This window comes from Salmo trutta, chromosome 32, assembly GCF_901001165.1.
Source record: "Salmo trutta chromosome 32, fSalTru1.1, whole genome shotgun sequence".
Classification (NCBI taxonomy): domain Eukaryota; kingdom Metazoa; phylum Chordata; class Actinopteri; order Salmoniformes; family Salmonidae; genus Salmo; species Salmo trutta.
This window is the reverse complement of record NC_042988.1, coordinates 30,753,784-30,779,118: the sequence shown is the minus strand read 5'-3', so window position 1 is coordinate 30,779,118 and position 25,335 is coordinate 30,753,784. Positions and strand designations below refer to the sequence as shown.

General features: G+C 41.8%; 2 protein-coding genes across 3 annotated transcripts in view; one reads left to right on the top strand and one right to left on the bottom strand.

The window, feature by feature from the left end:
- LOC115171691 (serine/threonine-protein kinase LMTK2) overlaps positions 1-11,889 on the bottom strand; it is a 68,850-nt gene extending 56,961 nt beyond the window's left edge. Inside the window, exon 1 of the mRNA XM_029728732.1 lies at positions 11,406-11,889. Coding sequence (XP_029584592.1) covers positions 11,406-11,505 — 100 coding nt within the window. The 5' untranslated portion in view covers positions 11,506-11,889. The remainder of the gene's footprint in view (positions 1-11,405) is intronic.
- Positions 11,890-13,311: 1,422 nt separating this feature from the next.
- LOC115171695 (parvalbumin beta) lies at positions 13,312-17,510 on the top strand. Of its 2 annotated transcripts, none has more exons than XM_029728742.1 (5): positions 13,312-13,629; positions 14,138-14,210; positions 15,053-15,185; positions 16,805-16,914; positions 17,224-17,510. In XM_029728742.1, the coding sequence occupies exons 2-5, from the start codon at positions 14,150-14,152 to the stop codon at positions 17,244-17,246; spliced, it is 327 nt and encodes a 108-aa protein (XP_029584602.1). In that variant the 5' UTR covers positions 13,312-13,629; positions 14,138-14,149; the 3' UTR covers positions 17,247-17,510. The 2 variants fall into 2 exon arrangements, with proteins under 2 accessions (XP_029584602.1, XP_029584601.1); XM_029728741.1 differs by having other exon boundaries at positions 13,313-13,629; positions 14,124-14,210.
- The last annotated feature ends 7,825 nt before the right edge of the window (positions 17,511-25,335 follow it).

The following is a 25,335-nucleotide window of genomic DNA, read 5'->3' as shown; positions in this document are numbered from 1 at the left end:
ACAAAGAAATCATTGATAAAAAGGGTTAAACTGTTTGAGTAATTTGGAAGTGGTTTGGCTTCTTGAAGTCCGACAAAGAGCAGAGCAATGTTCGGTGCAAATTGTGCCATAGACAGGTGGCTACGAAGTCTGGTAATACGACAAACCTTTTTCAACATCTGAAGCAAAATCACTCTTTGGAACATGCAGGAAGTTTGAGTTTGCACCACGGTATTGATAAACGCCCCTCAAGCACCAGCCAATGTTTGCCCGAAGCAGTCAACACTGACATATGCCCTACAAGCAAACATTGAAAAGACAAAGACATCACAAATGCTATTACGCCATTGCATTGCTAAGGACATTAGCACAGTCGAAAAGCAAGGTTTCAAGAGGCTTATCAATTTAATTGACCCCAGGTACGTGCTCCCTGGCCGCAAACATGGAACAATTTTCCTTCAAGTATTATTTATGTTAGCTACATATAAAATTAAGGTTACTTTTTTTTTTATTCACTAGGCAAGTCAGTTAAGAACAACTTCTAATTTACAATGACAGCCTATCGGGGAACAGTGGGTTAACTGCCTTGTTAAAGGTTAGAAAGACAGATTTTTACCTTGTCAGCTCGGGGATTCGATCCAGCAACCTTTCGGATACTAGCCCAAAGCTCTAACCACGGTTTGTTAAGGCATTCTTGAGTTTGAAGCAGATATGCACCTTTTAAACATTATTTGATTAATATAACGATAATTATCACTATCGAATGAAAAAAATATATAGATAGTGATAATTTATTTGCCATATTACCCAGCCCTACTCCAACATTATATAGGATTATTACACCTACATATTAACATACATTTTTAACATGATCATCAACATGTAGTGCGCTATAAGCGCATCACTTATGCATTAATTCAAGAATAACATTATGAGTTCTTAAATAACCTAAGTGAATTATTTATTCAGGCAGCCATAGGCTGCAAATGGAATAGGAAGCGTATGATAAGTAGGCTCAATCGTTATTCTAATTTAAATTCTAAGTCAAAGTGCCTTAAAAACATGTAACACATAGCCTACCGATTGCAAGGTGCAGCCTGTGTCCAAATCATTGGAGTCTGGTCCAGTAATTCAACTCAACATGTTTCAACTTCTCCCGTAATTTTGTTATAGAGTGTTGGTTGGGATGGCAACTTGTGAGAAATATATGTGAGATGGAATCTTGTATCTCCTGTCCAGCTTGTTTATCATCTTCTTGAAGCCATCTTTGCTGACTGTGTAAATAGGAACCATGTCTTTGGCTATGTGATAGGTGTTAGCTTCTGATTTCTGTGTCTGCGGTGGTTGTTCTTTCGTAGGGAGTTACATTTGAAAACACATCAGCAATCAATGCCGGTTTAATGTAGGTGGCTGCTTGTGGCAGAGGAGCTTTGCTGCTGTCGGGCGCTTTCAAAAATATATGGCTATTCTTCAAATTATTTAATAAATGTGTCGTTTTGCCTCTGTCGCCACAACTCTGAGACACTTTGTGCACAACACTAGCATTTGGTTGACATCGGTTTGCCTGTAGCTGAAATACTGCAATACCACTGAAAATGCGCCTTTCTTTGGCACCAAATCGACATTCTCGTTAGCACTAGCAGCACCCATGTTTCCACCACACATGCTGAGGTAAAGCCACAGAGTTTCTAAACCTCATACTGTACTGTCTTTGGTAAAGCCCTTTCTCTCCTCACCAGAACCTAACTGTGTGCTTTAAACGGGGAAGCTTATGATTGGCCAACGTGCATGCCATGCAGAGAGTGAGAAAGCCTGCTTGTGATTGGTCAGCATCCTCTGTGCATGTAGCGAGTGAAAGAGTCTGGCGCATCTCATTGAAGGAGGTATTGTAGTCTAGTTGGTGTGATAATGGAGTGTCAAAGGAGAACATCTCAGCCTCTTGTGATATGGATACTGAACATGTCAATGACAATTTCGATCTGAATTCGATTAATCGTGCAGCCCTACTATTTATTGTAAAGTATTGCTTTCTTCCATTGTCAGGGACAGTCAAACCAAATCAAAGCATACAGTCTAAACGGTGCTTGCATGACAGAGCAGAGGATATGTGTTTAGTTAAAACATGATACTAAGCATATCCCTACGGAAAACTGTGCAGAGGCACATCAATGGCCAATGTAGCCAATGTAACCTACTCAATAAAAGCAATTAAAGACTCCCTGTGCCAAATTATCACCTGTCACAGAGATCACCCATGACAATAGGCACTACAATATTGGGTGGCTAAAGGCCAGGTGAAAACCCAAGCCATGGGTAAACACAGTCTTGTCTGGTGATCGGTTAAACGTATATCCTGCTTTAGATAAAACAACAAAACAAGGAACCTCTATCAATATTAAAGCCTATTTTCAGTTAGGCCTAGTCAATGAAAACGTGGATAGATAGAGAGCATAGTGATTCCTATCAAAGCCTCACCTACTGAAACCTGTGTTTGGGGTGTAGAGGCTTTTGGGAGTGTATGTGTGAATGATAAAGGCTTGTCTCTCAGATGGTAATGACCAGTGCTTGACTTGGACTGAAATAGGTGCCGGTACTCATTTTGGGTGCAGGTACTGTTTACATAAGTATAGGAGCTCCACCATACTTTTGAGCTAATATTCTATAAGACGGACAGGAGCTCAAGAAGTATTACAGTTGAAGTCAGAAGTTTACATACACTTAGGTTGGAGTCATTAAAACTCGTTTTCCAACCAGTCCAGAAATTTCTTGTTAACAAACTATAGTTTTGGCAAGTCAGTTAGGACATCTACTTTGTGAATGACGCAAGTAATTTTTCCAACAATTGTTTAGACAGATTATTTCACTTATAATTCACTGTATCACAATTCCAGTGGGTCAGAAGTTCACTGTGCCTTTAAACAGCTTGGAAAATTCCAGAAAATGTCATGGCTTTAGAAGCTCCTCTTCTGATAGGCTAACTGACATAATTTGTGTCAATTGGAAGTATACCTGTGGATGTATTTCAATGCCTACCTTCAAACTCTGTGCTTGACATCTTGGTAAAATCAAAAGAAAATCAGCCAAGACCTCAGAAAAAACATTGTAGACCTCCACAAGTCTGGTTCATCCTTGTGAGAAATTTCCAAATGCCTGAAGGTACCACGTTCATCTGTACTAACAATAATATGCTATTATAAACACCATGGGACCACGCAGCCGTTATACTGCTCAGGAAAGAGACGCCTTCTGTCTCCTAAAGATGAATGTACTGTGGTGTGAAAAGTGCAAATCAATCCCAGAACAACAGCAAAGGACCTTGTGAAGATGCTGGAGGAAACAGGAACAAAAGTATCTATATACACACAGTAAAACTAGTCCTATATCGACATAACCTGAAAGGCCGCTCAGCAAGGAAAAAGTCACTGCTCCAAAACCATAAAAAAGCCAGACTACGGTTTGCAACTACACATGGGGAAAAAGATCGTACTTTTTGGAGAAATGTCCTCTGGTCTGATGAAACAAAAATAGAACTGTTTGGCCATAATGACCATTGTTATGTTTGGAGGAAAAAGGGGGAGGCTTGCAAGCCGAAGAACACCATCCCAACCGTGAAGCACGGGGGTGGCAGCATCATGTTGTGTGGGTGCTCTGCTGCAGGAGGGACTGGTGCACTTCACAAAATAGATGGCATCATGAGGCAGGAAAATTATGTGGATATATTGAAGCAAAATCTCAAGATATCAGTCAGGAAGTTAACCTGTCTGGGCTAGGGGGCAGTATTTTCACGGCCGGATGAAAAACGTACCCAATTTAAACAGGTTACTACTCTGGCCCAGAAACTAGAATATGCATATTATTAGTAGATTTGGATAGAAAACACTGAAGTTTCTAAAACTGTTTGAATGTTGTCTGTGAGTATAACAGAACTCATATGGCAGGCAAAAACCTGAGAAAATCTAAGCAGGAAGTGGAAAGTCTGAGAATTGTAGTTCTTTTGATTCTCTATCGAAGCTACAGTGCGCCCCTCCTTTTTCTTCTTGAATGAATACGCTATTGTCCAGTTGGAATATTATCGCAATTTTACGTTAAAAATAACATAAAGATTGATTTTAAACAGCGTTTGACATGCTTCTAAGTACGGTAATGGAACATTTTGACTTTGTCTTTCGTTCCGCGCTCGCGCGTTATGCCTTTGGATAAGTGATCTGTACGCACGAACAAAACGGAGGTATTTGTACATAAATATGGATTATTTCGAACAAAAACAACATTTCTTGTGGAAGTTTCTTGAGTTTAGGTTTCCCCAAACTTGGCGGGTGTCTGAATAGCTTACCGTGATGGCTGAGCTATGTACTCAGAATATTGAAAAATGTGCTTTCTCCGTAAAGCTATTTAAAATCTGACACAGCGGTTGCATCCAGGGGTAGTCTATCTATAATTCTTAAAATAATTGTTATATATTTTGTCAACATTTATGATGAGTATTTTTGTAAATTGATGTGCACATTCACCGGAGGTTTTTGTGAGAATACATTATCTGAACATCACGCGCCAACGTAAAATGCTGTTTTTGGATATAAATATGAACTTTATCGAACAAAACATACATGTATTGTGTAACAATGTCCTAGGAGTGTCATCTGATGAAGATCGTCAAAGGTTAGTGCTTCATTTAGCTGTGTTTTATTGACATGTCATTGCTTAGAAAATAGCTGTGTGATTATTTTTGTCTATGTACTCTCCTAACATAATCTAATGTTTTGCTTTCGCTGTAAAGCCTTTCTGAAATCGGACAATGTGGTTAGATTAACGAGAAGTTTATCTTTCAAATGGTGTAAAATAGTTGTATGTTTGAGAAAGTTGAATTATGACATTGTTGTTTTTCTGATATTTCACTGGCTGTGTCCCGCAGGTACCTAGCCCATAGAAGTTAAAGCTTGGTCGAAAATGGGTCTTCCAAATGGACAATGACCCCAAGAATACTTCCAAAGTGGCTTAAGGACAACAAAGTCAAGGTATTGGAGTGGCCATCACAAAGCCCTGACCTCAATGCCATAGAAAATTTGTGGGCAGAACTGAAAAAGTGTGTGCGAGGTAGGAGACCTACAAACCGGACTCAGTTACACCAGCTCAGTCAGGAGTGTCATGACGTTGGCCTGTGGGTAAGGTTTATGACCCCCCCCCCTCATAAATACCTTTCTCCCTTCCCCTCTCTGACCCTACTGAAGGACTTGAATAGCCTGTGTTAAATATAGAGAGTCTGGGAACATCAAACAAATGGGGAAAAGGAACCATATTTTGGTAATAAAACCAGTTGGAAATATGCTTGGGAACGTAATGAGTATGTATGTCAGTTCGGTTGTCATCTGAGACATTATGACTGATGACAGGACGACATAAACTGTACCTGGGAAAGTATACACCCTCTAGTTATCAGAGTCACATGGAATTGTTATGCAATTGAAATGTTTGATATTGAAATTGTTTGTTAGGAGATTAAATGTAATTTTAGCTTCCAAATGAGAGAATTGGGTTTTCATAAGGAAAGTGCCCTGCTTGATCAGTGGCCCACCCCTGTGAAGAGACAGGGGTTATAAACGATGAAACACATCCTTCCCCCTCTCCACTATATAAGCCTTTGACGAAAAGATAACCACGTTGTTCCAGTACGTGAGGTCTGCAGCCTCTACGTTAGAAGGACACACATGTCAAGTACAGAACTAAGCCAACCTCGGCGTGAGCTTTGGTGGCGAATGGTATGAACTTTGAGCTTATTCACTACAGAAGTGATACTTCCTAGCCATTGAGTTAGCAGCGGCCGCTGTAGACATGGGCTAGGAAAGGACGGACGACGGATCCAGTCTAACAAACAGACGAAGATACCACCACGTATCCAATTTACCACCAGAGACATTCTTCCGAGTACGTACAGGAAGATCTGTTGGCCAACCCGGCCAGCAACTACGACCAATCTACCGAAGCGCAGCTCAGAGTAAATATTTATTGCATTTTCCTTTTCCAAATGGGCGGTAATTTAGAATCCATAAGATAATGTATTTACGATAGCATAGCTGCTGTTTCTTTGTTCCTAAATCTTCCCGCTCTTTCATTCAAGCCCAACCCCCTTTCCTTTGTGTAACCAGCCATCATGTATGACATCATTTGTATTCGGTGTATTTGTAATTCTGTGTGATTAGTTTAGGTATTTAGGAAATAAATAATTAAACCCAATTTTGTATTGCTGATTCAACTTGTTAGCCAGGGTTCGTGAAGATAGCCAAGAATTTACAACTTTCATTATGAGACTGAAAATAAGATAAGGGTTAATATTGACTGCTATCGATGTAAAATATTACTAAGTATTTGAAGAGTTTATTCGGAAGATAACAGCTCTATAAACGTTCTTCCGTGGTGCCCCGACTTTCTAGTTAATTACATTTACATGATTAGCTTAATCAGGTAATATTAATTACAGAGAAAGAATTGTATAGGTTAGCATGTCATATCACTTAATCCGGCATAGCCAAAGACACGACAGGAGGAATGGGCCAAAATTCACCCAACTTATTGTGGCTTGTGGAAGGCTACCCGAAACGTTTGACCCAAATTAAACAATTTAAAGGCAATGCTACCAAATACTAATTGAGTGTATGTAAACTTCTGACCCACTGGGAATGTGATGAAAGAAATAAAAGCTGAAAGAACTCATGCTCTCTCATATTATTCTGACATTTCACATTCTTAAAATAAAGCGGTGATCCTAACTGACCTAAGATAGGGAATTTTTACGAGGATTAAATGTCAGGAATTGTGAAAAACTGAGTTTAAATCTATTTTGCTAAGGTGTATGTAAACTTCCGATTTCAACTGTACATTTGAGGTGCTGGTACTATGCTTCCCTGAGCTCCTGCCCAAGTCAAACACTGGTAATGACACGGTCTCTGCTCGTTCATCAGTCAATAGATCGCATAACAATGACCCCAGCCTTTACAGTGCATTCGGAAAGTATTCAGACACCTTGAGTTTTCCCACATTTTGTTACGTTACAGCCTTATTCTGAAATTAATTAAATTGATTTAAGGAAAGAAACTATCTACACACAATAACCCCTAATGACAAAGCAAAAACAGGTTTATAGAAATGCTTGCAAATCCATTAAAAAAAAACTTTAATATCACATTTACATACTCAGTACTTTGTCGAAGCACCTTTGGCAGCGATAACAGCCTTGAGTCTTGGTTATGACACTACAAGCTTGGCACACCTGTATTATATACTGATTCGACGCCGGAGCAGATTGCTGATGTTTTACGTAACCAATTGCGATTACTCACCACGAACTGGCAGAAGCTTTTTTTTCCCCCATTAAAGAGTCCGACGTGAAGGACATACTGCTTTCCCGGGAACAGGCCCAAATCATCCCCGTCATTTGCGTGAAGAGATGATGGAGAAAAATCGGGCTGCCTTCTGAGAATTCGTAGGCGATCTAATAAACTTCCCCTGCCATCCATTCCACTAGCTAACGCGCAATCATTGGAAAATAAAAATCGACCGACCTACATGGAAGATTAAACTACCAAATGGACATTAAAAACGAATATCTTATTCTTCACGGAGTCATGGCTAAACAACAACATTATCAACATACAGCTAGCTGGTTATACACTGTATTGGCAGGATAGAACAGCGGTGTCTGGTGAGACGGGCGGGGGGGGTGACCATACATATTTGTAAACAAAAGCTGGTGCACGATATCTAAGGAAGTCTCAAGGTTTTGCTCGCCTGAGGTAGAATATCTCATAAGCTGTAGACTACACTACTTACCTTACCTAGAGAGTTTCATCTGTATTTTTCGTAGCTGTCTACATACCACCACAGACCGATGCGGACACTAACACCGCACTCAATGAGCTGTATTCCGCCAAAAGCAAACAGGAAAACACTCATCCAGAGACGCCACTCCTAGTGGCCGGGGAATTTAATGCAGGGAAAGTTAAATCCGTTTTACAAAATTTCTATCAGCATGTTAAATGTGCAACCGGGGGGGGGACTCTAGACCACCTTTACTCCACACACAGAGACATGTACAAAGGTCTCCATCGCCCTCTATTTAGCAAATGTGACCATAATTATATCCTCCCGATTCCTGCTTACAAGCAAAAATGTTATCAGGAAGCACCAGTGACTCGGTCAATAAAAAAAAAAACCGATCAGATGAAGCAGATGCTAAGCTACAGGACTGTTTTGCTAGCACAGACTGGAATATGTTCTGGGATTCCTCCGATGACATTGAGGAGTACACCACAGCAGTCACTGGCTTAATAAGTGCATCGATGACGTCGTCCCCACAGTGACCGCACGTACATACCCCAACCAGAAGCCATGAATTACAGGCAACATCAGCACTGAGCTAAAGGGTAGAGCTGCCGCTTTCAAGAAGCAGGACTCTAACCCGGACGATTATAAGAAATCCCACTATCACCTCAGACGAACCATCAAACGGGCAAAGTATCAATACATGACTAAGATCGAATCACACTACACCAGCGCCGAAGGTTCATCGGATGTGACAAGGCTTGCAAACCATTACAGACTACAAAAGGGAAGCACAGCCGAGAGCTGCCCAGTGACACGAGCATACCAGACAAGCTAAACTGGTGTGATCACAATCTGCACAGCCAATGTGAGTAAGACCTTTAAACAGGTTAACATTCACAAGGCCGCAGGGCCAGACGGATTATCAGGATGTGTACTGCGAGCATGCAGTGACCAATTAGCAAGTGTCTTCACTGATATTTTCAACCTGTCCCTGTCCGAGTCTGTAATACCAACATGTTTTAAGCAGGCCACCATAGTTCCTGTGCCCAAAAACACTAAGGTAACCTACCTAAATGACTACTGACCCGTAGCACTCATGTCAGTAGCCATGAAGTACTTTGAAAGGTGGTCATGGCTCACAACACCATTATCCCAGAAACCCTAGACCCACTCCAATTTCCATACCGCCCTAACAGATCCACAGATGACGCAATCTCTGTTGCACTCCACACAGCGCTCGCCCACCTGGACAAAAGGAACACCTATGTGAGAATTCTATTCATTGACTACAGCTCAGCGTTCAACACCATAGTGCCCTCAAAGCTCATCAATAAGTTAAGGACAAAACACCTCCCTCTGCAACTGGATCCTGGACTTCCTGACGGGCCACCCCCAGGTGGTAAGGGTAGGTAACAACGTCCGCCACGCTGATCCTTAACACAGGTACCCCTAAAGGGGTGCATGCTCAGTCCCCTCCTGTACTCCCTGTTCACTCATGACTGCACGGCCAGGCACGACTCCAACACCATCGTTAAGTTTGCCGCTGAGCGGTAGGCCTGATCACCGACAATAGGGAGGAGATCAGAGACCTGGCCATGTGGTGCCAGGACAACAACCTCTCCTTCAAAGTGTACTCAGTGCATGTGACTAACCAAATTTAATTTGGGGAGTTCCTCCCATTCTTCGCTGCAGATCCTCTCAAGCTCTGTCAGCTTGGATGGGGAGCGTCGCTGCACAGCTATTTTCTGGTCTCTCCAGAGATATCGGGTTCAAGTCCGGGCTCTGGCTGGGCCACTCAAGCAGATTCAGAGACTTGTCCCGAATCCACTCCTGCGTTGTCTTTGCTGTGTGCTTAGGGTCGTTGTCCTGTTGGAAGGTGAACGTTCGCCCCAGTCTGAGGTCCTGAGCGCTCTGGAGCAGGTTTTCATCAAGGATCTCTGTACTTTTCTCCGTTCATCTTTGCCTCGATCCTGACTCCCAGTCCCTTCCACTGAAAAACATCCCCACACTATGATGTTGCCATCACCATGCTTCACCGTAGGGATGGTGCCAGGTTTCCTCCAGACGTGATGCTTGGCATTCAGGCCAAAGAGTTCAATCTTTATTTCATCAGACCAGAGAATCTTGTTTCTCATGGTCTGAAAGTTCTTCAGGTGCCTTTTGGCAAAGTCCAAGTGTGATGTTTTGTGCCTTTTACTGTGGCTTCCGTCTGGCCACTCTACTATAATGGCCTGATTGGTGGTGCTGCAGAGATAGGATAACCTTCCAGAAGGACAACCATCTCCACAGAGGAACTCTGGAGCTCTTTCAGAGTGACCATAGGGTTCTTGGTCAACTCCCTGAGCAAGGCCCTTCTCCCCCAATTGCTCAGTTTGGCCAGGCAGCCAGCTCTAGGAAGAGTCTTGATGGTTCCAAACTTTTTCCATTTAAGAATGGAGACCACTGTTCTTGGGGACCTTCAATGCTGCAGACATTTTTTGGTACCATTACCCAGATCTGTGCCTCAACACAATCCTGTCGCGGAGCTCTATGGACAATTTCTTCAACCTCATGGCTTGGTTTTTGCTGACATGCACTGTCAACTGTGGGACCTTATAGACAGGTGTGTGCCTTTCAAAATCATGTCCAATCAATTGGATTTACCACAGATGGACTCCAATCAAGCTGTAGAAACAACTCATGAATGATCAATGGAAAAAGGATGCATCGGAGTTCAATTTTGAGTCTCATAGTAAAGGCTCTGAATACTTATGTAAATAAGGTACTTGTTTTGAATGTTTTATAAATTTGCAACCATTCCTAAAAAACGTTTTTTGCTTTGTCATTATGGGGTATTGTGTGTAGATTGTTGTGGAAAAACATTTAATACATTAGAATACGGCTGTAATGTAACAACATATGGAATAAGTCAAGGGGTCTGAATACTTTCCCGAATGCACTGTATTTCTTTGATGAGGCTAGTTTGGTTCATCAGACATAACTTTAAATGTTGTTCCAGTTAAACTTCAGATGTTATGGTTGTCAACACACATTGACATTACGTGAATCACTTCATCAGAACCAGTGTTACTGTTGTCAAATTATCAAAGCAAGGAGTGAACTGTTGAAGGCAAATAGTGTTATGAACTGATACTACTACTAAGCACAACTGCACTGGATAAAACTAACTTGTAAATGGACTGGCTAGGTGTATGGTGAGTACTGAGTTTACTACCCTTAAAATCTAGCAAGTCAGTTAAAATAGCTCATCTACATTGCATTGACATACTAACGTTAGCTCAACGCGTCTCAAATCTATAACAAGCAACAAAATACACCCTTCGTGTCACCTCTTCCCTCAGCGGTTGCTGTCTGACTGTGTTGAATGCTAGTTAGCATTGGCAAGCTAACTAGCTAGTTATCTAAATAGCTGCCTATCTTCCTGGCGCTAGCTTGTTGAGCGTGTCGCTAGCGCGATATGGCTTACTAGTTAACTAGCTTGTTATACTATTCCTCTTACTAATTAACTAACTAGCATAATGGCATTGGCCTGAAACTAATTGGAAATAACTGGTGATAACAGTTCATTCAGTGACATGGTAAACAAAATATATTTAGAGTCATCTTACCTGTTGTGTCAGAATACGGAAGCGGAGCACCTTCGGCCAGAAATAACGCCGACAGAAAAATCCCAGTCGCCGGCAACACAAATCCATGACGGTTCCCCATCCTTTTTAGCTTAGCTAGCTAACTAGCTAATGAGAATTCAAAATCGTCAAATTGTAACTAAATACTAAATAAAATGTACATTTCATTGATAAGTAAAATATATAGCTATATCTACAGGCTACATGAAAATGCCCGCACCGCAAACATTGTATTATGACTAAACGCGTCAGCTAGCGTCAATAGCAACGACAAGCTAACATGAGCTATCAATGCCTCAAACAATGCCGTTTCATTATCCATGAAAAATAGAAACGGTCTATTACCTTTCTAGAACAATAATATTTAGATAAATACGCTTTGCCGGCAGTGTTCTACATTTAGTCACACGCAATATTTTATCAATAGTCCAAACTGTCAGGCACCACCTCTCCTCAGAGGCGCCATGTTACTACAACGTCATAGCATGGGGGCGTGCATATTGAGACATTTACAACAGCGAATCACAACCCATTCATCTGTATTAATGTTTTAATGAATTCTCTGTCCACATCCATTGCTTTGTGTCAAACGTAAAGCTAGATGCGTTTTTAGTCCAGTCACTTGACATGTGAGGTATGCAAGCAATGTTCCAGTGCTTTATGAAAGATGAACTACTCTACCTGCCTGATTTAATGGACTTGTAGGCTATACATCCAGTGTTTCCCCTATAAATGTTTTTTCTTAGGGGGGTGCAAAGGTCTTGGAAAGGTATGCCTATCATATCAAATTTTATTGGTCACATGCGCCGAATACAACAGGTGTAGACTTTAGATTGAAATGCTTACTTATGAGCCTATACAGATTTAAATGCAGATTTAAAAAGTAAGAACAACATTTGCTAAATAAAAAAGTAGATCGTAACACAATAAAAACAATAACGAGGGTATATACAAGGAGTGCCTCTACCGAGTCAATGTGCAGGGGTACAAGATAATTGAGGTAACACAGTATGTACTGGTTGGTAGCTAGTGATAAAAGTGACTAGGCAATCAGGATATATAACAGCATAGCAGCAGTGTGTGTGAAAGTGTGCCTATGTGTGAGTGCATGTCATCATTATGCATGTGTGTGTTGGAGTGTCAGTGTAGTATGTGTGAGAGTGTGGGTGGAGTCAATTGAGTGTGCATAGAACCAGTGCAAATAAACTGCAATAATTAATAAAGGGGGTCAATACCAACAATTTTAACTGAAACCAGTTGACATGAGATAAGATGGTACATAAGCCACGATATAGCTAAGTAGACCTATAGGCCTACATTATGTTTTCACATCAATTTGTTTTGCATCTATGTCAAATATGGCAGGGGGAGCCAGGTAAGGAGTTGGACACATCCTTCATACCCAAGCAAAGGGATAACATTGATTACTTTTGACTGAACCTTAGAAACTCTGCTTCTATAGCCTATAGTAAGAGGGTGTGATGGGAGTTTTAAACCCTGTTATTAATGACACATCCTGTGTTGACAGTATTCAGTGTACACATTGGTTTATAGACTGTACACATTAAGTAAGTATTTGAAGACCCTAATTGTACTGCTGTGTTTTCATTCCATGTCATGTTTGTTACTTTACGCTCACTCAGATGTATCATTTGTGGTTATTAATAATCCATACAAAATGCATAACATGGAGTAGATGTTGACTCTGAAGAGGACTGTACTCTGCAGAGTCACCCAGGTTCTGTCCATTCACATCTATAGAAAATGTGAAATTCTGACTGGGACTTTTATCTCCCCAAAGAGCCAAATATATCCTAGCATCTTTGCTCATCATTGTGGATCATAGTCAACCCTTAATATTTCTACATGGAAAACCCCCATTATGCAATAATGGACTATGGGATAGTTTGGCATTGTTTATTCCTATCGAGCCAATTAACAGGCTGGGTTGTAAGCTCTACCCCCTGCAAGTTAGTTGACAATAGTTGTGAAAAATGTTCTGCTCTGATTAGCTAATGAAGGGGGAGGAGGAGTTCCAATTGCGATGTTATCTCCTAGGGTTTGAGGACAGAGAAACGTCATGTTTGCTTTCTGGATCACAAAGCTGCAGGAGGAGAGTGGTGTTGGGTAATAGACAAAAATCAAGAGAGGCAGAGATCTGCACATCACTGACTTACAGAGCGGACACCACCTCACCCAGATAACGGTTAGTACCAGCCAGGCTTTAGAGATATATTATGCCTTGATATTTCCTTTTTTTTGCAGTTCTGTAGGGATTGATGTATCTTTCTGTGTATTCATGAGTGTTTTTGTGCATCTCAGGGTTTTTAAAGGTGATCAAATGTAATTTGGTCTAATGCAACAAAAAATAGGACATGTGCAGACGCAGACCTCTCAAGGTCTCGCTTGGAGACAAAAAATGTCCCTTAAAGTTGCATCGTCAAGACTTTGGACAAATTTGTAATTGGTTTGCAAAATGTATTTAGTGTTTTATTCATAGAGCCACAGCTTGAAAAGTCAAGCAATTGTCATTGAATAAATTCCATAGAAACAGTAGCTATATAGTACCTCGAAGCTAAAGGAGGATAGGCTGATGAGGGATTTGTTTGATGCTTTAAAAAAAAACACACCCTGACTGTTTGTGTCAGGAAAACACACTGTGCCACTTTCATTTATTTTGATGTGTTTCCCTCTTGTAAGCACGTATCCCTCAGGCACAGAGAACCATGGCGTTTACAGGGTTGCTGAGAGAGGAGGACATCAGGGCTGCCGTCAAGGCTTGTCAAGGTGAGTCAAACACGTGAACACACCATTACACACACACACACGCCCAAGAGTCCCACTCCCAAGGGCGGTCCTATATTGGGGCAAGGTTGGAGGGTGGATCCAGGTAACCAGGCAGCCAGGGGGCTGGGGAGCAGCAGAGCAGTTACCACCCAGATACCAGTGTTTATGCTGAGCATTGAAGAGAAGGCTAAATCAAGCCAGTCAAGCAGGCTTCATTTGCAGCCCACCAGCATTTAATTATTTAGCTACACATTACATCTGCTTCAGAGGGCAGACTAAAGCACACCATCCAGAATACATCCACATGTAAATGCTTGTATACTCACGTTTCAGTATATCTTCAGCATAACTGTTTGTGGTGTATAATATATTATTCAAAACAGACTTGATCCATCATTCTCTTTCTCTGTTCTTTATGAGTCATTTGGTTTTCATAATGACCTGAGTGACCCTCTGTAACTGCATAAACTGTGAATAAAAATGTCTTGATTTAAACATTTGATCTGTAGCATAATGTCACACATTCACATTAGAATGGGTTCACTGAGGTGTTCTGTAAATCTGTGTGTTTAGATTGTATAATAATGTCCTTAACTAGGGAATTATTGTCAGGGCTCAGTGGCATTAAAATGCTAGAGGGTTTGTGTTTGTGATTGTGAATGTCTGTAGTAGTCAAATGAAAGTAATTTGAGCGCATGAGAGAATGTTACATCTCTCTATTCATCCCCCTCTCCATTCTCTCTCCTTGTCATGCTGTCGGATCTCTCTTTCCTCACACTCTTTCACTTCCTCTCGACATCTCTCCACATTTCTCTTGATCGCTTCTCCCATCTCTCCATTAGCTCCAAGCACATTCAACTTCAAGTTGTTCTTTGCACAAGTGGGACTGACCGGCAAGCCAGAGGCAGAGGGCCAACGAGTGTTCAGAGTCCTGGACCAAGATCAGAGTGGATACATAGAGGAGGAGGAGCTGAAGTATGATATGAGTTGGGGAGGGTGGCTGTGTGTGGAGGGAGGGAGGTAGGGAGGGAGGGTGTGTGTGTGGAAGGGGGGGGGGGGTGCACGTGAAGGGGTTGGTCCCAGAAATGTTCCATACGCACAAAAAGCTTATTTAGCTCAAATTATGTGCACCCATTTCTTTACATCCCGGTCAGTGAGCATTTCTTCTTTGCCAAAATAATCCATCCACCTGACAGGTGTGGCATATCAAGATGCTGATTAAACAGCATTATCATTAGACAGTTGCATCTTGTGCTGGGGACAATAAAAGACCACTCTAAAATGTGCAGTTTTTCCACACAACACAATGCCACAGATGTCTCAGGTTTTGAGGGAGATTGCAATTGGCCTGGTGACTGCAGGAATGTCCACAAGAGTTGTTGCCAGATAATTGAATGTTCCTTTATCTACCATAAGCCACTTCCAACGTTGTTTTAGAACATTTGGCAGTATGTCCAACCGGCTTCACAACAGCAGACCACGTGTAACCACGCCAGCCCAGGACCTCCACATCCAGCTTCTTCACCTGCGGGATTGTCTGAGAACAACCACCTAGACAGCTGATGAAACTGTGGGTTTGTCTGAGACCAGCCACTTGGACAGCTGATGAAACTGTGGGTTTGAACAACTGAAGAATTTCTGCAAAACCTGTCAGAAACCGTCTCAGGGAGGCTCATGACTGCAGGTTGTCATCAAAACCGACTTCAGTGGGCAAATGCTCATCTTCTATGGCCACTGGCACGCTGGAGAAGTGTGCTCTTCACAGATGAATCCCGGTTTTAATTGTGCCGGGCAGATGGTAGACAGCAAGCGGTTTGCTGATGATAACACAATTGCATTTTATCGATGGCAATTTGAATGCACAGAGATACTGTGACGAGATCCTGAGGCCCATTGTCATGCCATTAATCCGCCGCCATCACGTCATGTTTCAGCATGATAATGCATTGCCCCATGTCGCAAGGATCTGTACAAAATTCCTGGAAGCTGAAAATGTCCCAGTTCTTCAATGGCCTACATACTCACCAGATATGTCACCCATTGAGCATGTTTGGGATGCTTTGGATCGACATGTACGACATTGTATTCCAGTTCTCGCCAATATCCAGCAACTTCGCACAGCCATTGAAAAGAAGTGGGACAATATTTCACAGGCCACAATCAACAGCCTGATCAACTCTATGTGAAGGAGATGTGTCGCGCTGCATGAGGCAAATGGTGGTCACACCAGATACTGACTGATTTTCTGATCCACACCCCTACCTTTATTTTTTAAGATATCTGTAACTAACAGATGCATATCTGTATTCCCAGTCATGTGAAATACATAGTTTAGGGCTTAATGAATTAATTTCAGTTTACTGATTTCCTTATATGAACTGTAACTCAGTAAGATTTTTGAAATTGTTGCATGTAGCGTTTATATTTTTGTTCAGTGTAGTTGTGTGTGTTTGTCATGCTCATAGAAAGAGCCTGATGCATTCAAGCTGAAATAAACTATACATTACATATCAATACAATGAAGCAGCATTGACACATGAGATGTACATGTAGTTCTTCCCTTCTCTCTCCTCTCTTTGTTTGTCTATCCCCAGATTATTCCTACAGAACTTCTCCTCAGGGGCCAGGGAGCTGACTGATGCTGAGACCAGAACTCTCCTAGCGGCAGGAGACAGAGATGGGGATGGCAAGATAGGGATGGAAGGTACAGGTACACTCACATAAGCAGTACACACGCCTGACATTAGAGCAACAGAGGGACTGTCCAATGCTGACACAAAATAGCATCTTGATAATAGTTTCATCTTCATCAGTTTTATATCATTATATTTGATATTATTCCAGATGATAGGGGATATTGAATCTGAAGGAAGGAAGGAATGCTGCAAAGGCATAGTGGAAGAAACAGTAAATAAATGAAAGCTTTTTCAACATATGTAATATTCACTGTGGTCACACGTCAAGTGATCACTATATCTCATTGTCATCGCTCTGTTTCTCTGTTCTCTTGCAGAGTTCTGCGCTTTGCTGAAATGAAACGTTTACTCCTTAGCAGGGCTGTCTCTTTTTTTTCTTTCTTTTGGTACTTTTTACAACGTCTGGAACCCAAAACGCCCAGCTTCAGCAAGTCTGGAGGGAAATTCCCACCTCAGCGACTCGATTTACATGCCTGCTGGTCCTCTCCCCGGTTGATGGTGCATCTTGGCACATACGTTCATGGCCGTGGATATTAGGTGTATAAGTCAGTGTCAGTCTATCCATTGGGTAACTGGTATGGTTTAATAAAGGATTTAAAACGTAGATATGATGTCCGTGTGTCTTACTACAGTCCCGAAGGTTATGTTGGCGTTTCAGTGCGTATTTGGTTCTAAGCTATTTGCCTGATTACCCCAGTGCATTTTAATTGTGTGTTTTGCATGGACCAACAAGAGACAACGCAGCTCTAAATGTGATGATATAAGCAAAGTGCCCACGGCCTGTGCAGGCTGCATTTCCGACGCAGTATAGAGCAAGCGAGAGGCTGCGTGCCTACAGTTCAGCACGCAACCATGGACAAGACCCGGAGCCCGGACGATGCCAACTACAGTACATCACAAAGTGACGGTAACCTCTTGAGTAGATGACGACGAGAGAGATCATTCATCAAGACAATGAAATGAGTAGCCTATTGTAAGCATCAATTAAATCCATATTAATTTACTTGTACTGTACTGACAGCGATACATCAGTCTGCAATGAGGCCAGACATGTTAAATATGGTTAGATGTTTAAATATGGTTAGATGTGGGCAAAACAAAATATAACGGAAAATTGATAACTCATTCAGTGTTGTGTTTGTTTCCCTTAAGGCGTGTCCATATCAGGACTAACACCGCCTTCTGCTGGAGATCATTCAAATTAATTATTTTCAGACCTAAACATACCTATTTCGATAGATGGGTTAACGTCTGCCTTTGCCCATGAAGAATCATGTGAATAAAATATAACATTGTATTATCTATTTTAAACGAAAAACCCGAGAGCATTCATTTTGATATATGCATACAATTATGCGTAATGTTTGGGTAGGCTACAGGCTACACTTATAGTCTACATAAAGTCATTTGAGTATGCTGTAGCCTATAGCAGTGTTCCCCAACTGGCATCCCGCGGGCCGAAATCTGTTCCAAAGTATTCCCACACATAATAGAGAGATATACAGTAACAGTCAAAAGTTTGGACACACCTACTCATTCAAGGGTTTTTCTTTATTTTTGGTATTTTCTACATCGTAGAATAATAGTGAAGACATCAAAACTATGAAATAACACATATGGAATCATGTAGTAACCAAAAAAGTGTTAAACAAATCAAAATATATTTTAGATTTTAGATTTGTCAAAGTAGCCACCCTTTGCCTTGATCTATGCTTTGCACACTCTTGGCATTCTCTCAACCAGCTTCACCTGGAATTATTTTCCAACAATCTTGAAGGAGTTCCCACATATGCTGGGCACTTGTTGGCTGCTTTTCCTTCACTCTGCAGTCCAACTCATCCCAAACCATCTCAATTGGTTTGAGGTTGGGTGATTGTGGAGGCCAGGTCATCTGATACAGCACTCCATCATTCTCCTTCTTGGTAAAATAGCCCTTACACAGCCTGGAGGTGTGTTGTGTCATTGTCCTGTTGAAAAACAACTGATAGTCCCACTAAGCCAAAACCAGATGGGATGGCGTATCACTGCAGAATGCTGTGGTAGCCTGCTGGTTAAGTATGCCTTCAATTCTAAATAAATCACCATCAGTGTCATCAGCAAAGCACCCCCACACCATCACACCTCCTCCTCCATGTTTCACAGTTGGAACCACACATGTGGAGATAATCCGTTCACCTCCTCTGTGTCTCACAAAGACATGGCGGTTGGAACCAAAAATCTCAAATTTGGACTCATCAGACCAAAGAACAGATTTCCACGTTAGTTGACAACTCAATCAAATGTAAATCAAAACTAGCCGTTTAACTGATGTCTGTGTCCTGTGGGATGGCTCTGCGTGGCATCCCAGTTTCGTAAATAGTTGATCGAAGGCTTTTCTTTCCCAGGTGGTAAAAGGTGATGGAGGACACTCAGGTCGAATTCCATTCATACCCTCTCCATCCGTCTTCGCCTCCCAACTGACTGACTGACGGATACTCTATATCCAACACCACACAGGTGACATGCTATTCCCGTTAGTGCAGTGTTGCATTGAGAAAGGAAGGCGTTCTTTCTACCATTCCATCCAGGTGTAAACACAATGTCATGGTGAAGTTGTTTGAGAGCTAATAAACTGCCCGGAGTGGCTATATAGCTGGTGTTGGAGCATAGCTTTCAACCTTTGTAGCCAAGCCTAGTTCACACACATGGGCGTAAATTATTTAAACTCATTGCCGATAAAGAAGAAGGATCAGGTGGTAAGAGTCTTCATTTTAAAAACGTATTTACTGAAACTGTGGACAGTTAACCCGCATGGAATTGTTAAGGGTCCTCTATGCAGGGGTGTCGCAGAAGGGTCAGAATGCGTATTACAGTGACTATATCAAAATATGTTGTGCGTAATATGTATAGCTGTGTTTGTGTCTATTAATAAATCAATTAGCTCAATCACGAAAATGCATGAAGTCATGAAGAGCTGAAGTGTTCCTTTCCACCATGGGTCTACGCTTAGCAACATTTCTTAATAGGCTATCATGATATTGACATTCTACCCTGGAAACAGAAACCTAATATTTTGTGACTTTATGAGCTTAAAATATTTTTACATCGTATCAATAGGGTTGGCCTGAGACTGAGAATTGATATCCCCAAACAACTGATTTTCTTTTATCTGCCCAGATGCGTGAATAGTTGGTCAATGAAGTCACTCCCTAGCCTACTTTGGTTTCACGGTGGCTATGACCTTGCCACGTCTTTAGGCCCTCACACACATGGCCCTAACTCAGAGCCCCTGAACAACCTCATTTGTTACGTTAAAAATTGCATTTCTTTTGCAAAACCGATGCTGATATAGTAACTGGGACTCAAACTCCTATACGTGGTGTGGGTCACCGCAGTAGGATGTGCGCTCTCCGTCGATCTTCAGTGCGCAAAGGGATCTCAGATGGGGGCATTGAATTGGAATACTTCAGAATAGTGAATATGGAACCAAAATCTTACATGGAGCAACGGACCTCTCAGTAAAAATGGATTAAAAACATTTTAGGGACAATTTTCAGCAGATGCAAACTTGATAATTTATGGACAGCAGTTGTGAAGGTGGATAACAATTTGAGCTTCTTACCAACCGTTATAATCATTAGTCACTGATTTGTTCTCTTTATTTTATTTATTTGCAAAACAATAAGATTATGATAATTAGAAGACAAAAGAAAAGTTCATGTGCAGCGTGTATGGAGAGGTAAAAAAACTCAACGGGGCTTGTAAAGCACCTCCTTTCAAATAGAGAAAAATAAAGAGGAATGGAATGGAATAACTAATAGTTTTATTTTTCAAAATGCCAGAAGTTATGCAAAAGAGAATCACCAAAAGCTATGTCTCGAAAAGTTGGGTTTCCTGAGATGGAGGTCATTGTCTAGCTGCCTCTGATAGGCGTGAAAGAGAGGGTGATTCTGCTACAGATGCAATGAATGTCATTCAATTTACTGAATCATATCATACACTCGTATTACAAACATACCCCAAAAAATTGTAATCTATATTTAACACATAAACAGTATGCCTAAAATGATTTCAAATGGTCTATTTAACCTTTTACACTCGTGGAAATTGGCTTGTATGGATAGGGATAAATTGAAATGTTTCTTGCAGAATAAATATGAAAACTATATGCATAACAATGGTAGCAATTGAAAGGGAACAGTTTGGAAAGTATGGGTAAATTATTAGACACAACGGTTCACCTGACACAAGACTGAATCCAAACATTACGTTGTTGATATGTGCATTTTACATGTACTGTACTTCTCGCGGCATTTGTTGATAACGAAATTTGAAAATACTATGGATACATTCAGTAACATGACACGAAAATTCCTGGAAAATGCGGGTTAGGTGCAAAATAAGACAAATAAATGACAAGGTTTGAGTGAGAGGAGTAACAGGTGTCTCCAAGAGCCCACACCTCTCCAAATTGTGCACAGTTCCTAAGTCATTTTAATTCACTTTTATGACTCAAAGAAGAGTCTTCAACTATAAGGTGCTTTTTTTTTTAGCTCTTCTAGAGCAAGTACACTTATAGTTATTTTGTGAGGAACACAATCCTGCATCCCTGCCATCACAAAATTACTGTTGTTGTTTACGCAATCCAGAAACAGTCCAGTATAAAGTGCAATCTGGGTCAGGTGGGCATGATTTAAAAGCATGTTCTGTTGCCAACACGATGTTACAGTTTTAGGCTTTCACAATGCAATTCAGGAAAACAGATCACAATTTTGGTGCGCTTTGAAAGGAGTCATTAGTGCATTCTGGTGCATGTTCCGCAGCTCATTTTCTTCCCAAAAGACAAACATAGGCTCATTATGTTCAGAACAACCCTGGGTAAGACGACATCTCATATTCTAACTGTACATCAAACAAAGTGATCATAAATGCAGACACTGTTTATGACATGGGTTTTAGGATATGGAAATGTGAAGTGCACATTTGGACTCCCGGGTGTTTGGCTGCTTGCATGACATCAAAGTGGTATTTATTATAATCTTCAATGTCTCATCTTTCAAAAATACATAGAGTCTTCTTAATTTACAGCATTTTCCTCACTCAGACAACAAAGCATTTGCAAAAGTTGCCCAATTAGCGGGAGTGATGGGGCCAGGCTGCAACTGTCCTATGAGGTGCTCAAGTTCCAACACAAGTTCAGAACAGCTGTCAGTAAAAATAAAATAAAAACATAGTGCTGTGAAGCGCAGAGCCAGAGCTCTGACGTCATGTATAGCATGTTACTGTACATGAGTTTATCAGTGCCCAAATTTGCCATTTTCAATCCATATAGGTGTGAATGTAAAGGGCTACAATGTAATGTAGCCTTAAAAACATTATTTCCTCACATGTCACTAATTCGGCAAAGTGATGATGAAAAAAAAGATTACATTATAAATGCTTCTACACGCTGAAAACATAGAGAAATTGGTAATTAGTCAAACCAAATCTGTGGTCGAACCGACTATGAAGCCTGTTTAACTAGCACTGCATGGTTTGCGCCAAGTTGGAGTTGTGCGCATGACGCACACGTTTGGATCGATTTACAGAGTTGGCATCTGTTTCACTCTTGAAAACAACGTCTAAATATGATCCCAATAGTGTTGACAGTGTTAATAGTTAAATATAAGAACATTAGGTTTTTCTAACGACTGCCTCGCCTGGTTCACCAACTACTTTGCAGACAGAGTTCAGTGTGTCAAATCGGAGGGCATGTTGTCCGGACCTCTGGCAGTCTCTATGGGGGTACCACAGGGTTCAATTCTCGGGCCGACTCTTTTCTCTATATATATCAATGATGTAGCTCTTGCTGCGGGCGATTCCCTGATCCACCTCTACGCAGATGACACCATTCTGTATACTTCTGGCCCTTCCTTGGACACTGTGCTAACTAACCTCCAAACGAGCTTCAATGCCATACAACACTCCTTCCGTGGCCTCCAACTGCACTTAAACACTAGTAAAACCAAATGCATGCTTTTCAACCGTTCGCTGCCCGCACCCGCCCGCCCGACTAGCATCACCACCCTGGACGGTTCCGACCTAGAATATATGGACCACTACAAATACCTAGGTGTCTGGCTAGACTGTAAACTCTCCTTCCAGACTCATATTAAACATCTCCAATCCAAAATCAAATCTAGAATCGGCTTTCTATTTCGCAACAAAGCCTCCTTCACTCACACCGCCAAACTTACCCTAGTAAAACTGACTATCCTACCGATCCTCGACTTCGGCGATGTCATCTACAAAATAGCCTCCAATACTCTACTCAGCAAACTGGATGCAGTATATCACAGTGCCATCCGTTTTGTTACCAAATCACCTTATACCACCCACCACTGCGACCTGTATGCTCTAGTCGGCTGGCCCTCGCTACATATTTGTCGCCAGACCCACTGGCTCCAGGTCATCTATAAGTCTATGCTAGGTAAAGCTCCCCCTTATCTCAGTTCACTGGTCACGATAACAACACCCACCCGTAGCACACGTTCCAGCAGGTATATCTCACTGATCATCCCCAAAGCCAACACCTCATTTGGCTGCCTTTCATTCCAGTTCTCTGCTGCCAGTGACTGGAACGAATTGCAAAAATCGCTGAAGTTGGAGACTTTTATTTCCCTCACCAACTTTAAATATCAGCTATCTGAGCAGCTAACCGATCGCTGCAGCTGTACATAGCCCATCTGTACATTGCCCACCCTATCTACCTACCTCATCCCCTTACTGTATTTATTTTATTTACTTTTCTGCTCTTTTGCACACCAGTATCTCTACATGCACATCTTCATATGCTAATTTATCACTCCAATGTTAATCTGCTAAATTGTAATTATTTGCTCCTATGGCCTATTTATTGCCTACCTCCTCATGCCTTTTGCACACACTGTATATAGACTTTCTTTTTTCTACTGTATCATTGACTTGTTTATTGTGTTATTGGCTTGTTTGTTTACTCCATGTGTAACTCTGTGTTGTTGTCTGTGTCACACTGCTTTGCTTTATCTTGGCCAGGTTGCAGTTGTAAATGAGAACTTATTCTCAATTTACCTACCTGGTTAAATAAAGGTGAAATAAAAAAAATCAAATTATAATTTTCCAGACAAAGCAAGATCTCTCTTGTCAACAGAAATCAGCAGGTCCAATTTTTCTTCACTTCAACCCTACTATGTCTGATTGTGTTTCACTTGTGTGTTTAACAAAGTACTCGTTGTATAGTATACTTTCTACAGTGCATAATAGAGCCAGAAAAGATGTGCAACATATCACCAGCATAGGCAGATAACACCATAGTGCCCACGAAGCTCATCACTAAGCTAAGGGCCCTGGGACTAACTAAACACCTCCCTCTGCAACTGGATCCTGGACTTTCTGACGGGCGCCCCCAGGGGGTAAGGGTAGGCAACAACACGTCTGCCACGCTGATCCCCAACGCTTGGGCCCCTCAGGGGTGTGTACTTAGTCCCCTCCTGTACTCCCTGTTCACCAACGACTGCGTGGCCAAGCACGACTCCAACACCATCATTAAGTTTGCTGACGACACAACAGTGGTAGGTCTGATCACCAAGAACGATGAGACAGCCTATAGGGAGGCCTGATGATTGTCAGTGCGGTGCCAGGACAGCAACCTCTTCCTCAATGTGAGCAAGACAAAGGAGCTGATCGTGGACTACAGGAAAAGGAGGGCCGAACAGCCCCCATTAACATCGATGGGGCTGTAGTGTAGTGGAGCGGGTCGAGAGTTTCAAGTTCCTTGTCTACATCACCAACGAACTATCATGATCCAAACACACCAAGACAATCATGAAGAGGGTACGACAAAACCTTTCCCCCTCAGGAGACTGAAAACATTTGGCATGGGTCCCCAGATCCTCAAAAAGTTCTACAGCTGCACCATTGAGAGCATCCTGACCGGTTGCATCACTGCCTGGTATGACAACTGCTCTGCATCTGACCGTAAGGCGCTACAGAGGGTAGTGCGTACGGCCCAGTACATCCCTGGGGCCAAGCTTCCTGCCATCCAGGACCTCTATACCAGGCGGTGTCAGAGAAAGGCCCTAAAAATTGTCAAAGACTCCAGCCACCCTAGTCATAGACTGTTCTCTCTGATACCGCACGGCAAGCGGTACCGGACCACTAAGTCTAGGACCAAAATGCTCCTTAACAGCTTCTAGCCCCAAGCCATAAGACTGCTGAACAATTCATCAAATGGCCACCGGACTATTTACATTGTCCAATAACACATTTGTATATTTGGTACACATTTGAGGCGTTATAGTTGGTTAATTCAGCATCGTACCGTACACTTGATATACAAGGAGTCCACAGCGAATGAAATGCTGACCTGCATGTTCACCTCTCAACACTGCAGCAAACATAGCAGAAAGTAAATGGCTAAAGAAACAGTAGAT

Coding starts and splice junctions, on each gene's coding strand:
- LOC115171695 (XM_029728742.1), top strand. CDS start 14,150: ATGGCGTTTACAGGGTTGCTGAGAGAGGAGGACATCAGGGCTGCCGTC. Junction 15,186..16,804: donor ATAGAGGAGGAGGAGCTGAA/GTATGATATGAG, acceptor GTCTATCCCCAG/ATTATTCCTACAGAACTTCT. Junction 16,915..17,223: donor TGGCAAGATAGGGATGGAAG/GTACAGGTACAC, acceptor GTTCTCTTGCAG/AGTTCTGCGCTTTGCTGAAA.